Source organism: Poecilia formosa, unplaced genomic scaffold (assembly GCF_000485575.1).
Source record: "Poecilia formosa unplaced genomic scaffold, Poecilia_formosa-5.1.2 Scaffold270, whole genome shotgun sequence".
Taxonomy (NCBI): domain Eukaryota; kingdom Metazoa; phylum Chordata; class Actinopteri; order Cyprinodontiformes; family Poeciliidae; genus Poecilia; species Poecilia formosa.
The window spans coordinates 369,923-393,956 of NW_006800209.1; the positions used below are offsets into that span (position 1 = coordinate 369,923).

General features: G+C 40.1%; 2 protein-coding genes across 5 annotated transcripts in view; one reads left to right on the forward strand and one right to left on the reverse strand.

Annotated features, from left to right (window-relative positions):
• Positions 1-339: 339 nt before the first annotated feature.
• Positions 340-20,153, forward strand: gnai3 (guanine nucleotide binding protein (G protein), alpha inhibiting activity polypeptide 3). Of its 4 annotated transcripts, none has more exons than XM_016681129.1 (9): positions 340-966; positions 9,470-9,512; positions 9,995-10,136; positions 10,225-10,382; positions 12,227-12,355; positions 14,037-14,166; positions 16,409-16,562; positions 16,829-17,033; positions 18,360-20,153. In XM_016681129.1, exons 1-8 carry the CDS (start codon positions 849-851, stop codon positions 17,017-17,019), a joined length of 1,065 nt encoding a protein of 354 aa, XP_016536615.1. In that variant the 5' UTR covers positions 340-848; the 3' UTR covers positions 17,020-17,033; positions 18,360-20,153. The 4 variants fall into 4 exon arrangements, with proteins under 4 accessions (XP_016536615.1, XP_007570963.1, XP_016536614.1 ...); XM_007570901.2 differs by having other exon boundaries at positions 341-966; positions 16,829-17,031; positions 18,365-20,153; XM_016681128.1 differs by having other exon boundaries at positions 341-966; positions 16,829-17,030; positions 18,357-20,153.
• A 465-nt stretch (positions 20,154-20,618) lies between these two features.
• The window catches only part of gnat2 (guanine nucleotide binding protein (G protein), alpha transducing activity polypeptide 2), a 7,973-nt gene continuing 4,557 nt past the window's right edge, over positions 20,619-24,034 (reverse strand). Inside the window, exons 6-9 of the mRNA XM_007570902.2 lie at positions 23,796-23,925; positions 23,547-23,700; positions 21,712-21,927; positions 20,619-21,399 (exon numbers count right to left, since the gene is read on the reverse strand). Of these exons, the coding sequence (XP_007570964.1) occupies positions 21,737-21,927; positions 23,547-23,700; positions 23,796-23,925 (475 nt within the window). The 3' untranslated portion in view covers positions 20,619-21,399; positions 21,712-21,736. The remainder of the gene's footprint in view (positions 21,400-21,711; positions 21,928-23,546; positions 23,701-23,795; positions 23,926-24,034) is intronic.

The window sequence follows — 24,034 nt, forward strand, 5'->3', positions numbered from 1 at the left end:
TGTTTTGAGTTAAGACACGATTGAGTTGCGTTTGCAAGAATGATCATTTTCTTTCAGTCAGTAAGTAGGCCAACATAATTAATATTTATTGTGTTCAATAAATATGGGCAAATATGTCTATCATTAGAATGCTGTGTTGTGCATCCCAAGCTGCAGTTTAGTTCTGAGACACTTGAGGGCGCTATTGCATCAACAAAAATTTCAACTTTTAAGTGAAAAGTGACAACATAGAGAAACACGCGTCCCGTCATCGTGTTTAGCTTCAGTAAAACTTGGTTCATTAAACCATTTTCCATTTTCTTTCCCGTCTGCTTGTGGAAGCGACTACATTTCCCAGAAGGCTAGCGGCTGGATTTTTTTTGTTTGCTTGTTTGTTTTTACTCTTGTTCTCAGTTTGCAGCTGGAACAACTGGATCAACTGGCTGCTCTTGTGGATATATTAATACATCCTTTTTTTCCCCATTTTAATCTGATCCCTATTTGAAGAAGTTTATTTAAATAACTTATTCAGTCGGTTTTGTTTTATTAGAAATTTTACTCCAGATCTACAGGCACATTTTTGGAGATTATTATTTTTTTTTTTTATCTTTATTTTTATTTTTTCCTCGCTCGGTCTGGACAGGAGTGTCAGGGCTGCAGCTTGGTGAGTTCAAAAGCATCACAGTGAGGGTTGAACTGGACGCGGCTCTCGGTGCCAACGCCTTTCCCTCTCTCTGCGCTTCTCCTCCCGGCCGGGGAAGTTCAGCTCACACCGAGCCAGGAGCAGCAGACCACGGCGGCGTCCGAAGCCAATATCCGGAGCAGAAAAAGTTGTTTTGTTTTGGGGGTGGGGGGAGAAGAAACAGAAGATGGGCTGCACGATCAGCGCCGAGGATAAAGCCGCGGTGGAGAGGAGTAAAATGATTGATAAAAACATACGAGAGGACAGAGAGAAATCATCCAGAGAGGTGAAACTGCTTCTACTCGGTATGAAACCATACCTGATGCTTCTTATGTATTTATTTATTTATTTATTTATTTATTTATTTATTTTTTACTGCTTCAGTGCCTTTATGCAGAGTCTGTAAGGTTACTTTTTTAAATTTTCCATTCCTTCACCGCCACTTATGAGTTTGCAGTCTGGGAACTCCAGCACTCCTCCCCTTTCTCTCCCAGTTAGGGAGCTGGGAGTCATCGCTTCCTGAGAAAACTGTCAGAAAGAAACCAGATGTTGCTCAAAGAGCAACTGGCCGAGCGGCTTTCTCTCGGTGTTGGGTTGTTGAAAAGAATAAGAATAGCATGCTTATATAAGAGGACAAGTGCAGTCATTTGTTACTGAAGATGTTGGCAACAGCTGCAGCTCTGTTTCACGTCAGCTCATCAGAAACAACTGCTGGCTCATCAATCCAGAGAATGTTGCATTGAGCAGGAGATGTTTCAGAATCTGCATTTAAGCTGGCATTCATAGCTGCATCTGATTAGACAAGAACATCCTCTGAAGGTTCGTTTATTTAGTGATTTAGTTGGAAAAGTGAAACTTTTATAGAATTAACTTTTATAGAATAATAAGTTGTGCTTATTTGAATTAAATTTGATGATTCTTGCGCACAGTTAATGAAAAACCATAAAACAGTTTTTGCAGAAAAATAGATCATTAAATTAGACCAAAATAAGATGAAGTTGTTTTAATATGTGCTGTCTAACAGACAGTCACTGTGACACACTGCACAAGGAGGGTAGGCCAAAAAAATGTCACGACTATAGAAAGCTGCTGTTGACATAATTCTGTATTCAGCATTTAAATGGAAGATTTAGTGGAAGGAAAAAATGCAGATGCAAGAGCATCAGCTGCTTGAAAAGCATTGTGAAGTTTTTAGCTCCATTTCACTTCCAGTTTTCATCTGTAAATGAACAGAAATAAACACCTGCTTTTCACATTTAAGACACTGAAATAAATTAACTTCTTGATTAACTCCAGTATGTTTTTACATTAAAAAATACCGAGATTCCTGTTGCAATAAATAGCATAAAATCATCTTTCACGTCATGAGAAAACTTCAAGAAAATCATGCTGGATTTTTCTTTTCCCATGTGTTTTAAAATTCTTCAGTTTGCTGGTACAGTAGCCCATTTTGGCCAAATTAAACTTCAGATCTTTTCATAATGTTGTCCAAATTCTAGACTTTTAGGAGGAAAGTCCTCAGTGTCGTTCTGCTGCTCTGTCTATGCCGTATGTTCTAACTCTGCACCTGAATACGTCAGCATGTCTTAGTGAATGTAGATTAATGGTATGAACTTGATTAAGAGCTGTACTCGTTCTCTTCCACTGTGTTCAATCCGCTGTTTTAAATCCTAAACGAGCTCCATGTGAGCCCAGACTTGAGCCGGAGGACGTGGTGCGCCTCGTCTAACTGCGGCACAAGATCCTCCTGGTGAATGTCTGTGTGAGTCTGCATGGAAAACGTCATCTATACATGCAAAACAAAACTGTTTTAAGTTGACCTTACTCTAAATAAGAAGATATTCCGGTTGCATAAGCTACATGAACAGTCCTGTTATTGTGCCTTTGAAAAGTTTACATTTTTTAAAATTTGTCACATTGAATGTATTTTACCAGGATTTTATCCAACATTTTGAAAAAAAGAAAATGGAGCTCTAACTCAAAAAAAAAGTGTCACAAGTAATTGAATTAAGTTTGTCTATATTTATATTTGTTTAACTTGACAACTTAAAAAGATTGTTAAATTAACTTAGATAAACTTAATTTGATCACACGTGACCAATTGGTGCAATGTATTTAAGTCGGATCAAATGTTCTCTTTTTTTTTTAGTTTAGATCAAAACAAAGTAGAGGAAGAAAACGAGTCAGACTTGGTCCTGATTTTAGGTTAAATCAGGTTTAACTGGCAGAAACAGTTTGATCACTTAAATTGGTTCAAAATCTTCATCCAGCTGACATCATTTATTTTTATTATTCACTTAACTCTGCTCATATGTTGCTGCTCTCCCAGCGAACCTGTCGCTGTGGGCGATGACCACACAGAGATGCCAGGAGGATTACACTCCCAGCTGCGCTCAGCATTTTCAGCTTGTTACAAATCTTTAAGCCGCCCAAGCCCATTGCAGCCAAACTAAAAGAAAAAAAAAATGTGATAAACTTTCAGAAAAATTGGCAACTATAAAAGATGACAAGAAAGCAAAGCTTCTTGGAGGAAAAACATTTTTAAAAATGTGGAATGTTAGTTTCATGTTCCACTGCTGAAACGCACCACGCTCAAAATGAACTTCACAAGGCTGTAGAAAAATGATTTACGCCCAAAACGATTAGAGCACCCCATCATATTTGACTCTGTCAGTATTTTCATTGTCTGCGCAACATTTTTTCAGATAATCTAATTGGTGCTGGACTCAAACATCTTCTCAGGGTCGCGAAGAGTAGCAGATATGTAATTAGATGGAGGATTCTGAGGACAGATGTGACATGTTGGGTCACATGCTGCAGGACGTCCTGAGCAGCTGCAGCAGAATGCATCTTAAATTGCATAGAAACATCTCCGCTCTGCAGACGTATTTCTGAGCACTGAAATGTGTTTATTAGAGATAATCGAATGAGCCAGACGTGGTTTGTCTGAGGAACGGACGAACCTGTCGGTGATCATCACAGAGAAGCTGAATCAGCGGGTTAATCGATCCTGAGCGGGGAATCTGATTTGTTTTGTCGAGACCAGAGGAGAATATACCAGTTTACCCTTCTGCAGAAATCCCACTTCACATCAGTTGTTATCGCCAACGGCAACCAGTGGCAGCATTTGCTCCATATCCACTCATTGCTGTTGTTATAATGGGTTTTCTTACTTGTTCTCCCTCAACTATTTTTGTTCTAGATCCCATCTCTGATAGCATGAAGCATTTTTTTTTTTCCCATAAAGCACTTCCTGTCATTTCTGAGTTTCAGCCCACATCTCTGAGTCATCTGTTCCCCTTATAGACTGTATCTCCACTCTTGTACGTCAAAGACCCTGTTCCAGGTGTTACATGACAGAAAAGTATCCACACTCCTTGACTGGTTTCACATTTTGTCATGTTTCAACCTCTGCCTGTGCAGAGTTGGTATCCAGGGACGGACTGGCATACGGGACCACCAAGGATTTCCCCAATGAGTTAGTGGGTCGGTGGTTTATCCCATGGGGAAGCTGTGGCACTTGACCTGAACACACACGCAGCAGCAATTGTTTTGTGACGCCATGTTGCCTCAAACTATACCACATCAGCTTTGTATTAATTTCTTTAACCTTTTGTCTCCGCTCCGGTCAGGCGGATCTCCTTAGAGAACGAGGGCTGCAGGGCCACATGGCTGGCAGTGAAGAGTGGAGAGCAGAAAAACTTGCCCCGTAAAGTCCAGCCACCAAAAGCAAATAGCATCTGTGGCACTTAATAAAAACTCAGCAGTCACGAAATGGAAAAGCTTTGTTCCTACTATTGCCACATAAATGAAATCTGTCTCTCATATCCAACAGAGAGATGCGCAGTGCAGTGGCTCCAGCTTGTCATGCAGGGCCGGTCAGAGGTCGTATGAGGCCTTGCATTTGACTTGGGGACCCAAGGAGTCTTCATGAATGTTTACGACTGTTGTCATGAAGTTTGGTAAATAATGACACTTGCAGTGCACATTTGTATTAAAAGTTGCATTAAAAAGTGTCTAATTAGCATTATTGGGTAAAATGTTTTTTTAGTTTTTATGCAGAGTTGCATTAAAACTTACATTAAAGTCAATTAAAAGAGTCAACTTTGCTGTAAGAGTGTCATTATTTGACGAATGACAGCAGTCGTAAACATTCATAAAGACTCCTTCATGTTCATGCATTAAGCAGCATTAAATAAGTCTGCATGAGCTAAGAAGCTGTAGCAGTGAAAACCTTTGTTTGGATAAAGTTTTAAACAGTCTCAAACATCTTGTGTGTCCCTCCCAAAGCTTTTTTTGTCCATTCCTGCAGACAGGACTGGTGCAAAGCAGCCATGCCACTTTGCCTGTAGAAGCGTTCTCCATTTGTGCCCAAGCTTTAACTTCCTGTTTGATGTGCGGAGATGTCGTGTCAATATTTACTGATGTTCTTTCCTCTTCTTGTCACTTGTTTTCTGAAGTGCACCAGTTCCTCATGCAGCAAAATGCCCACTAAACAATATTATGCTTCTTCCATACTTCACAACTTTTGACGATGTTCTCTGGCTTACAAGCTCCCACCTTTTTTCATTTAACGACTGTCGTAATGGGGAAACACTTAAATTCAGGTTCATTACACCAGACTCTCTAAAAGTTATGATATTTTCTTTAAGTGAATTTTTACATTGCAATCTGTCTTTTTGAGTAGTTTTTTTTTTTTTGGAATCCTGGCTTCTTCCTCCCAGAGTGGCTTTTCTGTCCATGTTCACGCTGGACGTTTTTATTACTGTGGATAATCTCTTACCATCTTCAGTCAGAAACTTAACAGGGTCTTTTTCTTTTGGTTAAGGGTTAAATTATAATTTTCACATTTTGACCCATATCACATTCATCTCTGGGATTCAGAACCTGTCCTCTTCCTAAACAGAACCATGTCTGGATATTCCCATGTTTAAACTCTTACAGTTTAAACAGATAAACTTGGAGCCTTAGGCTAAATGGAAATTACACTCATGTATGAACCAGACTTGTCGGACTCCACCTTTCTCTTCCTGACATCTTCACAGGTTGTTTTTATATTCCTCTGATGTCCAATTTGGCTCCAAATAACTCAAATGTTGTGAATTAACCAATCAGAAGGGTACAAAGCAAAACGCATCGTCATTTCATCTGAGCTTTTCCAGATTGTTCAGTTTATGTAAAGTTATAAATTTCAAAAGAGTAACAAAGAATATGTTTCTTATTTATTATTGTATCATTTCTCAAACATTAATATTTTTGGTATTTCTCAATTACCTAGAAAAGGAAGAGCTTAATTTCATTTGATGTTAGGAAGCACATCAGTAAGGAGATGTGGTTATGTCTCTTTCTGCAGTGTGGGGTTTAGGCTACACTTTAAACATTTTGTTGAAAAAAACATGTGAAACTTAATCCACGACGTGGACTTCATGTCGGCCTTTCTTTTAAAATCACAAATAAAAAACTGAAGTTTGTGGTTGTGACGGGACAAACGGTGAAACATTTAAGGGACATGAATACATTTACATTGAAGGCTTTGTTCCAGCCCCACCTAAAAAGGCTGGTTGTTTGGAAACATTTATTCTGAAATACTAACCACAGAGACGTTTCCAGCCAATCACTCTGCCTCTGTGCTGGTACTAGAGAGGGAAAACAAGGGGGGGAGGGGGGAAATGTGGCTGCTGCCCGTTATTGAAACCACAGAGTTTTAAGAGCCCCTACTCCCTTCCAACGAAAGCGTTCTCCTATTTGACCACAAACAGCGAATCATGAGAAAAGCCCAAAGTTTAGATTCCTGTTAAAAGAGGCTCGGTTTGGAGTCTTGCTTCTGTGTGGGTTTGCGTCGACGCGAAAGCCTGTGCATGAGCTGGTTTGTGAGCTGGCAGACGTCCAGCGTTGACAATCAGCCAAGAAATGCAGTGAATGGGGGAACTGGTGGCTGTGAGGACGTGAATCAGCGCAATTTGTCTTCTCCTGTGAGCGGCTTAAATCTCTCCTGCTGCCGTCAGCTCGACCAAACAATTCCAGGATTTAATTCCTGTTGAACAGCAATCTGGACACAACATTCAGCTCTGATCCCCCTTGACAGTATCCAGCTGCTGAAGGCGACAGGAATGTGTTCTGACACCTTTTCCATGCAGAACAATGCTAAGCCAATTATTTTGCGTTTTTTTGACACAGCTGCTCCCTTTAGGAAAACACCAGCAAACGTATTTGTTTAATTCCACTGCCTGGAAAACTTGTGATGCAGTTTCCTGATGATTTTACAAAGCAAACATGGGTCTGCTGCTGCTGCTGCTGCCGTGATGAACTAAAATGATGTGTTTATGGAAATAGTTTTTCTTAAGCTGTCTGAGTTTGACCCGCAGTGTTTCGCATGTACACATGCTTTCACTGCTCTTTAACCCAATGAGAACTGGTGCAGCTTGCTCATGCTTCCCCCTTTCAGAAGTGAAAGCAAAGCGAGTTCGTTTTGCCCAAATCTGTTGTTTTCAACGCACAGTGTGGAGTTTTCGCTGCTGAATCAAGTGCAAACCTCAGTCCTTGAGTGCAGAGGTTTTTATTTCTGGCACGTTTTTGGATCAGAGCTGAGGAAATGTCCAGTTTTTGGGAAGATGTTTCGAACAGTTGATGTTGTTTTGCGTAGAGCCAGTTGCACGGTGATGATGGCATTGCGCAATTCGGTAGTTGCTGCAGGAGCAAAATTGCAGGATTGCAGGATAAAATGTCCCATATCAGTACCTCGATTACCTGTTTTCCCTATTGGATTGTTTTAAAAAGTTAAATCCAGAATGTAATGATTTGTCAGTCAGTGTAAACGTTGCTGCTCGGCTCAGCTTGGCTTTATTGGTTTTTGATCATCCTGTGACGCTTTGCTCCTCTGGGTTTCACCCTGGGTGAATCCATTTTCTTCACCTAGATTTTTATTATTTGTCCTTTATTTGCAAGTTGGGTCACTATTTCTTCGATAGCACTTGCTGCATTTAGCAGAGTTTAACAAAATGATTTAAAGCACATTCATTCCCTCCCACATCTGTTTTTGAGTGAATCACATTGGATGTATTTGGGGATTTTTTTTTTTGTTTTGAAATTCAAAAGAAGAAAATATTTACCACTGTGAGGAAATTCTTCAAATTCAGTCTTTTTATTTTTAATTTTTTTGCCTTAATTAAAAACAAATTGAAGTCTCCTTCTTTGTTTACCACATGTGCTGATGGGTCAGTTTGGTACCACTCTGTAATCTCAGAATCAATCTGGAGGAAGAAGGTGACCCGTGGGTCGCAATTGGACTTTACTGGACTTTCTTCCTTCTGGATAAATCCAGCTGTTTTTATTCTGGTTTTAGTTTGTTGGTGGGAAGCCGTTGTGAGCAGCTGTTGGATCCAGTCATTTGTGTGGCATGAAGCTGAATAAGAACATTCCCATAAATATTAATAGACGCAGTGCTGAGTTCCTGAAACAACTATTTTAAGATTTCCTTTGTATTTAAAAAAAAAACAAACCAAAAAGTCTGCAGTGCAGCCAGCAGCAGGGTTGGAAATGCAGAAGAAAAAAAAAAAGAAAGTTCTGCATTTTTATGATTTGATTAAAAATAATCAGCCGAAGTTACATGGCATTCCACCTTCCATGTGTTTCTTCCAGCAGAGTTTCATGGTTCCAGCAACATTGTCAGTCACAACTGTAACAGAAAAATAATAAGAGCCGAACTAGCATGAGGCCTTCCTGTAAACCATTTCCATCAACATGCACAGCTGGGTTTGGGTTCGCCAACAGGTTGGTGTGTGGCTCAAACTGCTGACACGCTCTTTGAGTCGGTCGTGTTTTTTGGTCGGTCGCTCGGCTCCCTGCAGCCCAGCACAGCGCGATATGTGGAAAAAAAAACACGGAGACATGGCGGCTGCTTCCTGTTTGGCTGATTGTTGCACAAATTAATTATTGGAATGAAATCCTTTCCCTCCTCTGCAGTATTAGAATATCACTCATCGTAATGGAGGCTTTGGGAAGGTTTTAACCTCTCAGTCATCAGTTAATCATCCGCCACAGATCCATGATATTGTATTGTCAAAGTTGAAGTTAATCTCATGCCAGCGTCTGATGATTTCCTGTTGTTTTTTTTGTTTTGTTTTTTTTACTCCTACCAGCTGCAGAACTGTGCAAAAGTCTCAGTGCATCCATTTTTATACATAACTTGTTTCTGTGGAGACAGATTTCCTTGTGTTTGTTGTCTCAGTTTTGCAAAGGTCTTTACTTTTGTCCTTTTATGTGCACATAAAGCAACATACAAGTTAATTTTTAAGTGAATTTGAAAAGAAAACCAAAAGAGAACAGAGGCTGAAAGACAAAAGAGTGTACTGGCATCAGGCTGGAGTTACTGCACAAGCTGTCATGATGTAGATTAAGTAAATGACACATTATCGTCTGATCTAAAACTTCAAGAACAGGAAATAGACAGTCAGAAAAAATAAAGAAACTGCGACATGTGCGTCTATATGGGTTACTTTAATAATATGTCTTGTATGTAGTTTGGTGGCCCTGCTTTCTGCTGAATAAAGACAATTTGCATCCAGAAAACATTGTTCTATTCTAGACATTTTTTATATATATATATATTTTCTAATGTGTAACAGATCACCAGTCCCTTCATCATGAACTGAAGACGAATTCACTCCCTACACTTACAAAATGGAGAATGACTGATTAAATGGCATCAAATTATTTTCACATTTCAGAGCCACCTGAGCCCCCAGGTGTTACTCTGTACCGATGCCAGGTATTAATGCTTCATTTTACCTCTTTCCCCTGTTTTTCCAGGTGCCGGGGAATCTGGAAAGAGCACTATTGTCAAGCAGATGAAGTAAGTCCAAACTTTCATCACAGTCAGGATGCTGGTGTCCACGACTTTTTACACTTCCTGCAGGGATCCTTTCTGCTATTTTTATTTCACGCTGATGAAAGACAGGTTTGCTCTCTCGCTCTTTTAGCTGCCACGTTGTTGAGCTCATCTGTCTGGAAAAAATTGTAGCAGCATGGTGGAAACTTTACTTTGTGCCACTCAGGCAGCGAGGAGGAAGCCCCCTCTTCTTTTTGTTGTTGCAAAAGCCGTTAAACAAAGGCCCCAGAGGCTGGTTGTTGCCTGGCAGGACCTGAATAGAGTCGGCCGGTTCCCACGTTAAGCACGCCGTTTGCTCACTGAAGCTCAAAGTTCAGCACTAATGACAGCGAGGCACGAGATCTGCCAAACGTGTAATCAGATATGAGACTGTTAATCCTGCTGTTTGCACTGTTAGATATGCATATGGAACATGAGAGTCTGTTCTGATTTCATTCACGCTTCAGAATCATCCACGAGGATGGCTACTCGGAAGAAGAGTGCAAGCAGTACAAAGTGGTGGTGTACAGCAACACCATCCAGTCCATCATGGCCATCATCAGGGCGATGGGGCTGCTGAAGATCGATTTTGGCGATGCTGCCCGGGCGGTAAGCTGACAGCCTCCTCCTCACCTGTGGCTCGAGTCAACACAGGAGGGATTTTGCAGCGTCAGCAGCTGTTGGTCGTGTCTTACAGGACGACGCGCGTCAGCTGTTCACCCTCGCGAGCACAGCGGAGGAAGGAGTGATGTCTCCGGAGCTGACCGCCGTCATCCGCAAGCTGTGGCGCGACAGCGGCGTCCGGGCCTGCTTCGACCGATCTCGAGAGTATCAGCTCAACGACTCGGCTGCATAGTGAGGACGCCACGCGGAGCGCTGCGCGTTAATTAGTAGCTCCACATGAGAGCTGAACACATCTCAGTTGCTTATAAAAAAAATTACACTTCCTGACATCTCTGACTAGGGGTGCGCTGATAAATCGGCACCAAGTTTGAAGGATCGTGATAGGCGGATACTTTACTGTGAAGCCGATTTTATCGGTAGATCTTATCTACGTCAGCAAAAGTCTGAGAATCAGCCGCTGGCCTCTGTTGCTCTGCGGTGAGAGACGGCTGACAGACCCACCAGGTCATGTCTGCACGTTCGCTAACAACTCTGCAACTTTCTTGCTATATTTACCAACATTTCAGACAAAAAATATCAGGAATCAGCAGGTCAGGCTTTTTAAACCTGCCAGAAAACTACAATCGGTGCACCCTTCTCTCAAACTTTGGTGAATTTTGACAGAGCAACACAAAGTAGTGAATTATTGTGAAATGGAGTAAAAAGATACGTGGTTGTGAATACAACTTTTTCTTTGACCCTTTTTGCTCTGATAGCCCTTAATAAAGTCTAATCATCAGTCAGCTATTCTGCCATCAAGGAGCAAACCAGACGGGTGAGGGGTGAAGAGGGAGAAAGAGGAATTTAGGTTTAAAGTAATACTTTGTGCTCACTGCTCAATCTGAATTTTGAAAGGACATGGCACAACTTTAAATCTACCAAAATACTGATCTCCACTCGAATGGACAGAACGGGCAGGGACAGCGCTCAAAGCTCGCCAGTTCAGGTGTCAGAATCTGTGGTCAAGACAACTATCAGCCCGCCAGGTGCAGCAATAAAGCCACTGCTGAGAGATCAGATGGCACCGAATGCAAACGGTTTGGCCAACACGCAAAACACTGGTTGAAAATTAACTCGACACGTCAACCCTACGCGTACGGCCAGAAGGAAACGGTTTGATCAGAACATTTTCTTGCAGTAGAGTGACCCAGTCAAAGTCCAGAAAGAAATCCAAGTGGTGGTAAGACTTGGAAATAACAGACACTCCTCATACAACCTCAAAGAGGTAGAGCTATGCAAGAAAGAATCTAAAAAAGCCACTCCACTCAATATTTTAATTTGTTAAAAAAAAGATTAGACATTTATAGAAAAATAGGTGACATCATGTACTACTGCGCGTTGGTTTATCATATCAAATTATTGTGAAATACTCTAAAATTCGTGGCTGGAATATGACAAAACGGGGTGTGAAGACTTGTGCGAGTCGCTGTATTTAACCGCTCTAGTAATGAAACATGTTACTACAGTCAACCACTGAGTGAAACAGAGTGTTTTACTTGAAAAAAGCAAACAGAGAGCCTAATATAGCCCCTGCCTTATATTACTAATCAAACACAGATGCGGCTCATGCAGTTCTCTGTTTTCTCCGGTCTGTTTTGTTTTATGTCACACCCATCCTGAGCGAAAAATCTCGCCCAGTGTGAAGGACGTGCTCTTTGTTGTGCAAACACCCGAGTTGTCATGACTCTCTGCGCGCTGTGAGCAAACCCTGCGACACGATGGACCAGTGGAGTTAGTCTGTTTTTACTCAGCCCACAAGAAGCCAGTGTTTATCATCCATGAAAATATGAGCCCATATTTAGTATTGCTCCGCGCAGTCCTGAGATGTTTTGCTCTAAGTGTATTGAGAGATGTTTTCCTGTCGGAGCATGACATTTGTACGTTTTGAAAGCCTCTTGAGAACGAAATTAATTTGCACGATGTCGAAAGGAGGTACAAACAAACAATTAATCAGTGAAAAAAAAAAAAGACAACAGTTTGGGTTTTCCACAAACATAAATATTTGCTGCTACATCGTCTCCTTTTTTGTCCCTCAGCTACTTGAACGCGCTGGACAGGATCTGCAAACCGAACTACATCCCGACTCAGCAGGATGTGTTGCGCACCCGGGTGAAGACCACAGGGATCGTGGAAACTCACTTCACCTTCAAAGATCTCTACTTCAAGTTAGTATGGATGAATCACGGCCCAGCTCAGCCTTCAGGGAGTTTATGTTGCTATAAAAGAGAAAATCCTCTTACACGTAAACACAGCTGAGTCTGGTCTCTGTTCTAGATGGTGAATGTGTTCGTTGTTCAGTTCACTTGTCAAATGCATTTTGATTGTTTTGTGGAAATTGAGTACTTACAGGACATAAAAGCGTAAGGACTAGTCACACCGCTAGAAGTTTTTCACATTTCTGTTACAGTATCACAAGTTTTGTTTTTTTGTTTTTTTTTATGTTGAATTTTGCACAAAGTCGCACACAGAGAGGGGAGTGGAATGATGCAACGCTGAGAAATGTGGCAGGTACTCGTCCTTTGGTCTTTGCCTAAGTTGCCAGAGATTGTCAGTTTAATTTAGCTCTGGACTTTGACTAGGCCATTCTAATATACTTTGCCTTGTAGTTCTGGTCATATATTTAGGATATTTTTCCTGCTGGCAGGTGAACCTTTGTTATAAGTCAGATTTTTAGATTCATCCATTTTCCCATCAGCTCTGGCCATCCTGCAGGTGCCTGCAGAAGAAAAGCGCCTCCACAGCACAATACTGCCACCACCATGTTGCCACCATGTGCTGTGTCCAGTCTCCAGGACGATGAGTAGAGTTAGTTTTCTGCCTCATGGAGGTTTGCATGTTGACCAGAACAGTTTGAATTTGGTCTCATCTGACCAGATCCGTTTATTCCACATATTTGTTTCCCCTGCATGGTTAGACCGTCAATGTGATTTCTTATTGCTTTGTTAAAAAAATGACTTTCCATAAAGCCCAGATTTGTGAACATTGGTTGTGTTTACAATTCCTTACACCTGAGCTGTGGATCTCTGCAGCTCCTCCAGAGTTACCCTGGACCTCTTAGCTGCTTCTTTCATTAATTTTCTTCTTGGCGCTTTACATTTTGTACTTTTAGGATGGTGGATCGAACAAAAAAAAAATCCCAGAAATTTTATTTATGCAAGATTTTTTTAAACTATGCATTATTTTTTTGTCCGATATAATGGACAAAGCACTTTGTGTGTTCATGAAATCCCAAGGAAATATGTGAAGTTTGCAGTTCCAGCATGACAAAGAAAAGGTTTTGTCAGGCACTTCTTATTATTTTCTTTTAAAAACTATTCTGTTATTCTCCCCATTTGACTGATGTTGCCTTGATTTGACATGCAAATCGTGGTTTATCTTATAAATGCTGATGAATTTTGCTCTAATGCCACATGAGCCACCTTTGTAATTACTTTGCTTCCCTCCTCTCCTCTTTACATTATTTTATTTTTCCCTCCAGCTTCTGTACTCTGAAATATTGGTGAAGCATTAACTGTAATAACGCCGGTGCTCAGAACCTCAAAATGTGCAATCTCTGGATTGGTGTCACAGGACAGGGTGTTCTTTCATTTCGTTTCTGTGTCAGCCTGGGATAGATTTGGTTTGCCCGCAGAGCGCCTCAGGTGGAGTCGGAGGCAGCGCACACGCGAACAGGAGATTACAAAGTCAGGTCGCCTGCATGGCGTCTGCGTATACGCTCTGTGTGCCTGAGTCCCGGATTATGCAACCTTGTAAACCTGATATTAAAATGACAGTGGAAGTGATCTGAGTAAACTCATCTGTTAATGCACTAAGTCTCTGCTCGCGTGTGTTTGCGTGTGTCTGCAGGATGTTTGACGTTGGCGGTCAGCGCTCGGAGAGAAAGAAGTGGATCCACTGTTTCGAAGGAGTTACCGCCATCATTTTCTGCGTGGCGCTCAGTGACTACAACCTTGTCTTGGCGGAGGATGAGGAAATGGTAGGTGATGGATGCGCGGTTGTCAGAGTGGCCATGAATTTGTGATTTACAGCCACACGATCAATGCTCTGTGGTCGTAAGTTAAAAAGGTGTGCCGGCGTGGAAAATTAAACTGTGGCTGCACCGTAAACAAGCCGGCCAGGACTGGGAATCGGTCAAACTCAAATCAACATTCAAGTCACTGGTTTTCAATTAGTTTTGCCTTTGTGACATAATTTATGGTTTAGCTGGATCAAATTCACCCTGAAGACAAACCAAGTCCTGCTGCTTTTTTTTTTTTTTGCACATAATTCGGAGACTTCACAGTAAGCGTTGGTGCTGTTTGGAGGTTTTCTCTGTTTTTAAAGTCACATTTGTCCCTCTGTGGGGTTTTAGTTTTATTCTTTGTTGCTGCAGAAAATCCCTGAACTGTGTGCTGAGATCAGCACCAAAACACGAAACAAGAAATGAACCAGGTGACTCTGAAATGAGATTATTTTATTTTTACTAACCTGCTACAGAGTCAAGTTATAAATTGACAAAATTACAGAGGAGACATAAACATCCTTCTTATAGCCAACGCTGTCTTTGTGTTGGATTGTTGTGCTTGATTAGTTTAGAATACCAGAAGGCTCAGATTTGCGTTAACGAATCCAGGAGTTCACTGTTCATGTTTGGTCAACGCTCCCCTACAGGACATTTTAATAATTGTTTCCTAATCGTTAATGTTGACATTTAAATGTTTAAGGTAAGGTAATTTTATTTATATGGCACATTTTCAGCAACAAGTCAATTCAAAGTGCTTAGTGTTTAGAAGTGTTTAGAAGCATAAATAGCACCAACTCAACACCAAGGTCAAAATGTATAAAATGATTTAAAATAAATTATTCCTTTCGCATTAACTGTAATTTCAAACTGATTTACTATTATTTTTAAATAACCTTTAATTTGAGCACATATTTTGTCTGATGAAAATGTCTTCTTCTTTTTTTGCAAAATCAGATAAGCCACAATTATTGACACCCCTAAAATTTCATGTGAAAAATCTAACTGCAGCAGTTTTGTAATTAATGCTTTTCTTTTTGTGTCTTTGAATTGTGGGTAACACTTTATTTGAAGGGGTGTGCATAACACTGACATAATACTGACATAAATATGATATTACACCTGCTATAAACGTGAAGGAGTCTTCATGAATGTTTATGACTGTTGTCATGAAGCGTCATTCGGTAAATAATGACACTTTCAATGGGCTTTTAATGCAACTTTTAGTACAACTTTGCATTAAAAGTGTCATTATTTACCAAATTACACTTCATGACAACAGTCATAAACATTCATAAAGACTCCTTCGTGTTCATAACAGATGTTATGTCATGTTAATTACAGTGTCATGTAACTCTTATGCACACCCCTTCACATAAAGTGTTACTGAATTGTTGATTAGTGAAGTCCATCACACTATTTCTGTAAGACAAGAGTCCATGTCATAAAGCATGGCAGATGTGTGCTGATCTTCATAAGTCAGGAAAATGCTACAAGATAATAAATACTTACCAAAACGTTCCCTTTCACGGCAGCAACAATAACAACAAAGTAAACACCTGAACTTGACGACCAGCTCTGGATTAGTACTCCAGTTTATTTTGTCAACACTTGTTGTAAAAGATGATGAAGAGAGACAACAAAATAGGCATCTCTTGACGTCTCTACAGAAATTGCATGCTTAGCAATTAACATTTCTTTACCAGCAGTGCTAATAATTGTGAGGGTCAGTTGTGTTTCCTTGTGTTACTGAAGGCCATCTTAATATGCTTACAACATATGGTTGATGTGGTTATGACACACTGTGAAACGAGATTTATTGTGGGCTGTCCTGCTTTCTTTAGATGAGTCAGTGAGCTAAATTTAATAATGAATGACTACAACTTGCTGTATTTTTTTTTTCTTATTTTTTTCAAGTTGTGTTTACTGGCAAGGCCTCCTTTGTGAAATATGATTTTACAGACTTGTTTTGTCACAGCGTAGCATGTGGCATTTCATTATGAGCCGCAGGAAGCCTTTGCTCCAGCTAACCAGGAACAGCCATGAGGTTCCCTCCGTCTTATACGAGGGCTTTCACACCCGCTGGCACCGACTGGTTCTGCGCTCGCAAGGTTTTAAAGGGCCGTAAAAAGAACCGGAGTTCAGTCTGTAACACGTGAAACAGCCATGCGTAAGGAAGGGCTATTTGGGGTGAAGTCACTGCAGATGTCTTCCCCAGAACCGGATGCACGAGAGCATGAAGCTGTTCGACTCCATCTGCAACAACAAGTGGTTCACACTCACCTCCATCATCCTCTTCCTCAACAAGAAGGACCTGTTCGAAGAGAAGATCTCCAAGAGTCCGCTGACTATCTGCTACCCTGAGTACACCGGTGAGGCAAATCTCCTGGCTCTGCTGAAGATTTCTTCTTTATACAGTTGGATTTTCTGCTATTGCTCCTTTATTTAGCCTATTCATTCAACTACTCAGGTTACCTCAGTATTACAAGAAAAGTAACCTCCACATTCAGGAAAAATACCCTCAAGTTAAGGGAAAATACCTTACTAGATCAGGAGAAATAGCATCTAACTTCTGTGACGGTTTGGGCAGCATTATGCAGCGGTACATATATATATATATATTTTTTTTTTGCTATAGGTGAGAACTCCTACGAAGAGGCAGCTGCTTACATCCAGTGCCAGTTTGAAGACCTAAATAAACGGAAAGACACAAAGGAGATCTACACCCACTTCACTTGTGCCACAGACACCAAGAATGTCCAGTTTGTGTTTGATGCGGTCACCGACGTCATCATCAAAATCAACCTGAGAGAGATCGGACTCTACTGAAGCTCCTGCCAGGTAAGCGTCCTGACTTTCAGCTGTGCTGCTAATCACATATCGACACCGTATGTTCATTCGGTGGTCAGATCGCTCCTTGTTCGACCCTACACTGATCTAGGTCAGGGAAATATTTGGAATTCAAGGTGTTATTTCCTTTTCCATTGTCCGTGTGTGGTATATGTCTATCTGCCCAGGCAGCAGTAGGAAATATTTATTTTTCTTAGAATATCACCAGGTGCAGCCTGACTAACAGACATCTCCCTGTTGCCAGCTCAGCGATTGCTGAGAGGCGGGACCAAAGTTTGGTTCGCGTTGCTGTTAATAAAAAACAGCCCATGCTGTTCGTGCAGCTCCCTCAAGTACGCTGTTGGCTGAATTTTCCATAAAGTGCAGCTTCTATAGGGAGAAGACAGACTCCTCCTTCGTTCATCATCTGAGGCTGACAGTGCAGAGACACACACACCGGGCTGCACACAGGGGTTATGTTTGCCAACATTTGCATGTCCTATCGCTTAAAACTCCTGCATGTCAATGAGAAACAGCCTGAGACATGACAGGCAAAGCAACTTGTAAAAATATTCATAGTGTTAACATATTTATTTTCTATGAACAACCTGAAAATATGATGTTGTTTGGCAAATTGATATTTAAAAATGACTGTTTTAACACCTTCTATCCAAACATAATTAGACCGTTGTCTGCTTTGTGGTTTACATTAACTGGTCACATTTAAACAGCATCATGATAAAACAGCGTTTTATAAGAGCTGTGTGTGATTACACTTATTTAAAATGCATTAATATAATTTGTCGTTGCTACATTTTGTGCCGATACTTTTAATGGCAGATAAACTTAGTTTAGTGTAGAACTGCGATTATTTTGCTGATGTAGTGCTAGTTTGGTGCAGGATTGGTGGAGACTTACTAAAAGTCCTAGTTCATTACATCACAGCAGCTCATTTCAGATCATGTTTAACGCACACTTTCACTAGCGGACCTTGATACTATTACGGTTTAGTCATTTTCTTACAGTCTGTAAAGGGAGATTTAGATTAGGAGATTAAGAGTCGGAGCTCATCACCAAAAATAAATAATCTACAAGTGAAACTATAAATATGGTTTGGTTGCTGTATCCCAATAAGGATTTTAAATAGATTATTGAGGTTAAAAGGTTGAGGTCATGATGTTGTTTTATTGACACATCTCAGTTCCTATCACAAACATTTGTTTTTGGTTATATGACAATAAGTTTAACTCTAAATGTGGCAGAAGTATGAATGATATGAGCTGTTAGTGACTCACTCTGTGTCTGAGCAGTGACGTGTCAGTAATTATGTTTGTTTTATTTGCAGGCGATTTGAGAGAACCTGGACGTCTGAGGTTCGTCTTGACGAATTGGAGCAGTTTTTAACTAAAGACTACATTCATGGCCAGGCGGGATCGAAAGGGCAACTCTGGCCACTTTTCTCTCAGTAAAGATGATTACTGCGAGTCCAGCTGTATTTAATGTATTTTGATTATTCAGACACGTGAAGTCTCTGTTTTGCTTTTACGTTCAGTATGTTATCTGCACAAGGACTAAAATGGATCATTTCAGAGAATACCCGTCGCTACGTTTCACAGTGTTTTATGAAAGTTAGGTTCACAGTTCTGTTGTGTCTCGTCTTTAAATGTCTGTGTTTTGCTTTTGATGACTTTTTGGTTTTGTTAAGTTCTGTTTTAATTATTAGATGCAGTTTATAGATTTAATATCCCGACCTTTGGATATGTGAATTTCATGACTTTTGATTTTGGAAAGATTTTGACGGGAGCCGTTTATAGACACGATATGTGATGTAATTGTTTGAGTTTGAAGGTAGATAACTAGAGTCCAGTGAGGTCATTTCCCCACCTATAGTCCACTTAGTTATTTTGACTTAAACTAGAACAGAATATAGTGAACAATATGTTTGAAAGAAATCACCGATGAAATCAATATGAAGGGACATTTTTAGTTTACTCTGCTTGTTTGATCTTATTTCATTTTTATTTGGACCATAAATGTTGCTAATATTATTGAATCAGTAAAGGTCAGCGTCTGTTTTTTTTTTAAACATGAAAACATAAAAGTGCGTATCATTTCAAAAGGACATAGTTCTACCCTTTAGCCATTTGCCACTGCTGTGTAGTCATGGTAAAAAGAAAATTTCCCTAAATGTCAGCGCAGTTATCTGAAGAACTAAATGCACCCTTGCTGCTTCCGCTGGATAACGAAGGTAAAGTAGCAGCCAATTTAAAATGTTCCCACAGGAATGGATGACTTAGCAAGCTCCATCTTTGGCCATGTTCGAAAAACAGACAAGCACGTCTGCTGGAGAAGCAGAAAGTCTCTAAAATAGCAAAGATGCATCTGAATCAGGCCTGCAACTTCTCCAATCATTAGAGATTCATGGATGTAATAAAAAGTGCCATGAGAAACAACTCAGCAGATCAGCATAAGTGGCTCAAATCAACCAGGAAGCATGATGGTGGAAAGTACATGTACTTTGGTTTGAGTTTGAGTTTAATTCAGATGCTTCACTGTGGTATAAAAGGAGTTTTTTTTTTTTATAAAATCAATAAAATCAGCTTTATAAACAGATATTTCCAATGTACGGAACCCCGAAAGGGACATGGGGATTTCTTTTTTTTTTCTTTTGCGTTCCCTCGCAATAATGTACTGATCAGTTCATGTGGCATAACTGAATACTGTCAGCCTTTCTTACGGTGTCCATCGTACTTCCTGCTATTACAAAAGGCTTTTGTGAGGTTTTTCCATGCGTGTTAATATCTCGTTGTGGAATATCTGACGTTTTATATCTTTTTCTTTATGAGAGAAATGCACCACAAACCTGTAATGTAGACAGAAACTTTCCATAAGAAGGAAACAAAGAAAAAATACATCCAAACTATTTGGACTATTTCTGAGTTATTATCACAGGGAAATAAGTCATCTGACAGTTTTGATTGTGTATTTTTTGTGCTGGTTCTGAATGGTTTAAACTTTAAAGGGTCGTTTTCATGTGCAGTTTCATCTCAACCTGACACAAACAGACGTAAACATGCCGTGAATAAATCGATTTTCAATCAAAGAGTTAAAAACAAAAACATATTTTTAATGAGGCTCTTTAAATGTGTATACATTTTAAATTTTAAATTGACATTTGTGACAAAATAGACCAGCAAATATTGCAAGCATATTGCGAGGGAACGCAAAAGAAAAAATGTTTCCCCGTGTTCCCTAGAGGGCTTCGTACCAACGTTACCAAGCTGACGTCTTCAAAAACTCTTCATCATTGTACTAATGGGAATGTCGATGCCTTGGTGTTAAAACGCTGGCTTTATTTTTAGAAAGACGCCAAATTAGTTCTTCTTTTGAATTGCACTCTGTTACAATTAAAGGAAAACTTTGATTTCGATTGTTTATCAGTAATGATTTTCACTTGGCTGCCTTTTCCACTTACATCAAAACAGGATATTTCTAAGACAGCAGCTCCGTCATCGACAAGCTGTCGTGATGGGGCTCATCATCCACCGCTTTTGTTCAGCGGATGAAGATTTAACTGATGTAAAGACGCAGACACGCAGTGAAGTTAATGCATCTTTATTTCATGCCTCTACATTTCATAAGAAAGAACAGATTCCCATTCCCTTTTCTCGTAAAGCATCCATCCTCCAGTGTTTTCCTCTCACATGTTTCCAGATAATTCATCATTCAAAACATAACTCGTCTATTCTTATGTACAAAGTTCATCTACCATGCTTGTCGTTGTCAGATTTATTCATCACAATAAAATGTTAAGTGAATTCAGTACATTAACACTATTTAGGTTAGATACATGCACAATTGGGTTTATAATCTGGACAAACTGCAAGCACTGGGAACATCAGAGAAATCTGCTCAGCAACTTTTCAGCTTAAATATCAAGATCACAGAGACTATTGCACTCAAAAACAAAACAAAGAAAATGGTCTATTCAGAATTTTTTATTTTTTTTACTTTTCCCATATGGTTTTAATTATTTTCACAGAGCTTGGCTTTCAGATCAATTATAATTTACAATTTATACGTTTTAAAAACTCAATGATAATCAGAGAAGCAGCTATTTCATCTTCGTACCTTTAATCTTTTAGCCGTGTAGGAATCTGAGGCTCCACAGTTCACATGGTGACTTCGTATCTGTTTTTACTCAGCCGGACGTGCAGAGAGTTGCAGGAAGGAGATGACGATATTCTCTAGGAGCGTTCAGCCACAACGTGACGTGGAGATGATGGCATAAAACACAACAGTCTGAGGACGCCCTGTGCCCCGTCAGTACACGTCTTTCCTAATGCCAATGTGTGCGGGGCTCGGGCTGAAAAAGATGTTCTGCAATGAAAGAACACGAGGAAAAGTTGTTAAAAGCTGCAACATAAAAGTAAATTGTAGGGAGGTTGTAAAGACTTTAGCACAGGTCATCATGGGGATTACATCAGTCTTTTTATTTGTATTCGTCATCCTCAGCAGTCCACAGGGGGTCCAACCTTTCCTGCCTGAGTTTCTGTTTTCTCGTGTTACGGCCAGTTGTTGTTGGCGAGCGACACGATGGCCAGAGAATATCGATTTAATAAAATTTGCAGGGCTCTGCCTCGTGTGGGACCCGTTACTGTATGTGAAGACAGTTTCTAAAAGATCTCGTACCTCTCTCCCGTCACTCCGGAGCTGCTTAGAACAGACCGCAGTCTTTAAGGTTTTCTTTGATGATGATGTCCGTCACGGCGTTGAACACGATCTCGACGTTCTTCGTGTCTGTGGCACAGGTCATGTGGGAGTAGATTTCTTTCTGACCCTTCTTCATGTTCAAATCCTCGAATTGTGTCTTGATGTAGCCACTGGCATCATCATATGTGTTGGGGCCTGAAAGACGTTTTTCGACAGATACGTGCATCGGTTAATGGAGACAAACCAGCCCTTCAGGAATACTCTTTTTTTCTGTTCTTATATCAGCATATTATTTTCCAGACAAAAAGCTAGAAAAGAACTAAATGACAAATTTGAACAGAAAGGCCTCAACTATAAATTCTTTGACAACAAATAATGTAAAAATGAGTGAGACAGACAGAAATGACACCCAATCAGATCCCATGACTCGTTAGAAGTGAAAGATAATATAATTAACATCCAACATTACTTATTATTTTATTTAATCTTCAACTTTATATTTTAGTCAACTAAACCTAAACGAGGGTTGATGACGAGAAAAATTAAAATCTTATGATATATATGTCACCTGTGATCCACACCTGGTTTCAGTGCTGCATTTGTGTTGGGATTAGTGGCGTGGAATTCCCAGTGTCCTGCTGCATCAGCACAGGGTACGCTAGCTTTAACTTGACATGAGCATCTTGTATTGTTATTATTTTTTGTCTTAATTTATAAAGAACTGTCTATTGGCGACCTGTCCAGGGTGTACCCCGCCTCTCGCCCAGTGACTGCTGGAGAGATAGGCACCAGCCCCCCATGAAGCTGCAAGGAAAAGAGACTATAGAGGATGGATGATCTCACATTGAAAGACAGACCATCCATGGGTGCACTCAAGATAAACATAGGATGTAGGCAACAGCTGTGTGTTGTAATTTCAGTTTCAAACAGTCAGCATGCTGAGGTGAGTGAATCTGAATCCATGCCTTCAGCATAGATAGAGACTACATAATGTTATTAATGAGTCATTGTTGCGGTACTTGAGTCACAGTTGCAGTTATTCAGTTTGTTGGAGCAGAGGTGGTCAGCCACTAAACTAAATTAAAATGACAAAATAATCACAGATTTCTATAATCTATAATTTCCCATTATAGTTTATATGGTTTAAATGCATTTTAATAAAAATGCCAGAGAAAGTGTGACTGCAGTTTCTCTCCGGTGTTGTGGAGCATAGATAAATTCAGTGTTGTTTTTTTCCCCCTCATAAATAGCCTTGCTCTCTTTGGGAGGCAATGCAACTACTTTTGGTGCAAAACTATGTGTTTTAGGAGTTTCAGCTGCCTGAATGCTACAAACAAGAATAACTTCTAGCCACTGATTGTAAAAGCTGTACAAGAAAGTTTTTCACTTTATTGATAGAGGATTCATAACTGGATATATTATAGCTTCTTTGTATCTCCATATAAAACAATACATAATATTCTCATTTAAAAAAGCCACAACATAATTCTAACTGAGTTCTAGATAATGCAACCTCTTAAATGTTATACATATTTTAAAATTCATAAAGTAGAAATATACATATATGACATGCATAATAAATGAAGAAAGTATGTTTTCAAATATCTGTTTTATGTTTAAATTGCCCCAAATACTCCAGAAGCTGCTTCCATTCAAACTATAGCCTCAGATTGCCCCCAACATTGGGGAAATGCAGCTGAATTGTTTCAATTTTGTTTTTCTTTGGTGTAATTAACATGAGACTGGGGCAATTTCCCCTCAAAAGTTATCAACCTGTGAAACTCTCTCAATAAGTTGGCGTCTGTTGAACGTACCGTCATAGTCAGGGAAGCAGATACTCAGGTGGACTTTCTTGATCTTCTCCTCGAAGAGATCCTTCTTGTTGAGGAAAAGCACGATGGAGGTCAGAGCGAAGAATCTGTGGTTACAGATGCTGTTGAATAGATGGAGGGACTCGTGCATGCGGTTCTGGAGAGACCAGAGACACAAAAACCATCAGGACATGTTTCGTTTATTTTAAGATTATTTTTTTTTAAAACAGCATTGCAGCCATTCTGACTCACCACTTCATCGTCTTCTACAAGCACCATGTCATAAGCGCTGAGGGCTCCACAGAAGATGATGCAGGTCACACCCTCAAAACAGTGGATCCACTTCTTTCTCTCTGACCTCTGACCTCCCACATCAAACATCCTGTAAAGCGTAAAAAATAAAACAAGCTTTCTAAGTGGCTAATCACCTGGGAACTTTTATTTAGATCAGTGGTTCTTAACCTTTTTTGAGGTACCGAACCCACCAGTTT

Coding starts and splice junctions, on each gene's coding strand:
- gnai3 (XM_016681129.1), top strand. CDS start 849: ATGGGCTGCACGATCAGCGCCGAGGATAAAGCCGCGGTGGAGAGGAGT. Junction 967..9,469: donor GGTGAAACTGCTTCTACTCG/GTATGAAACCAT, acceptor CTGTTTTTCCAG/GTGCCGGGGAATCTGGAAAG. Junction 10,137..10,224: donor TTGGCGATGCTGCCCGGGCG/GTAAGCTGACAG, acceptor CGTGTCTTACAG/GACGACGCGCGTCAGCTGTT.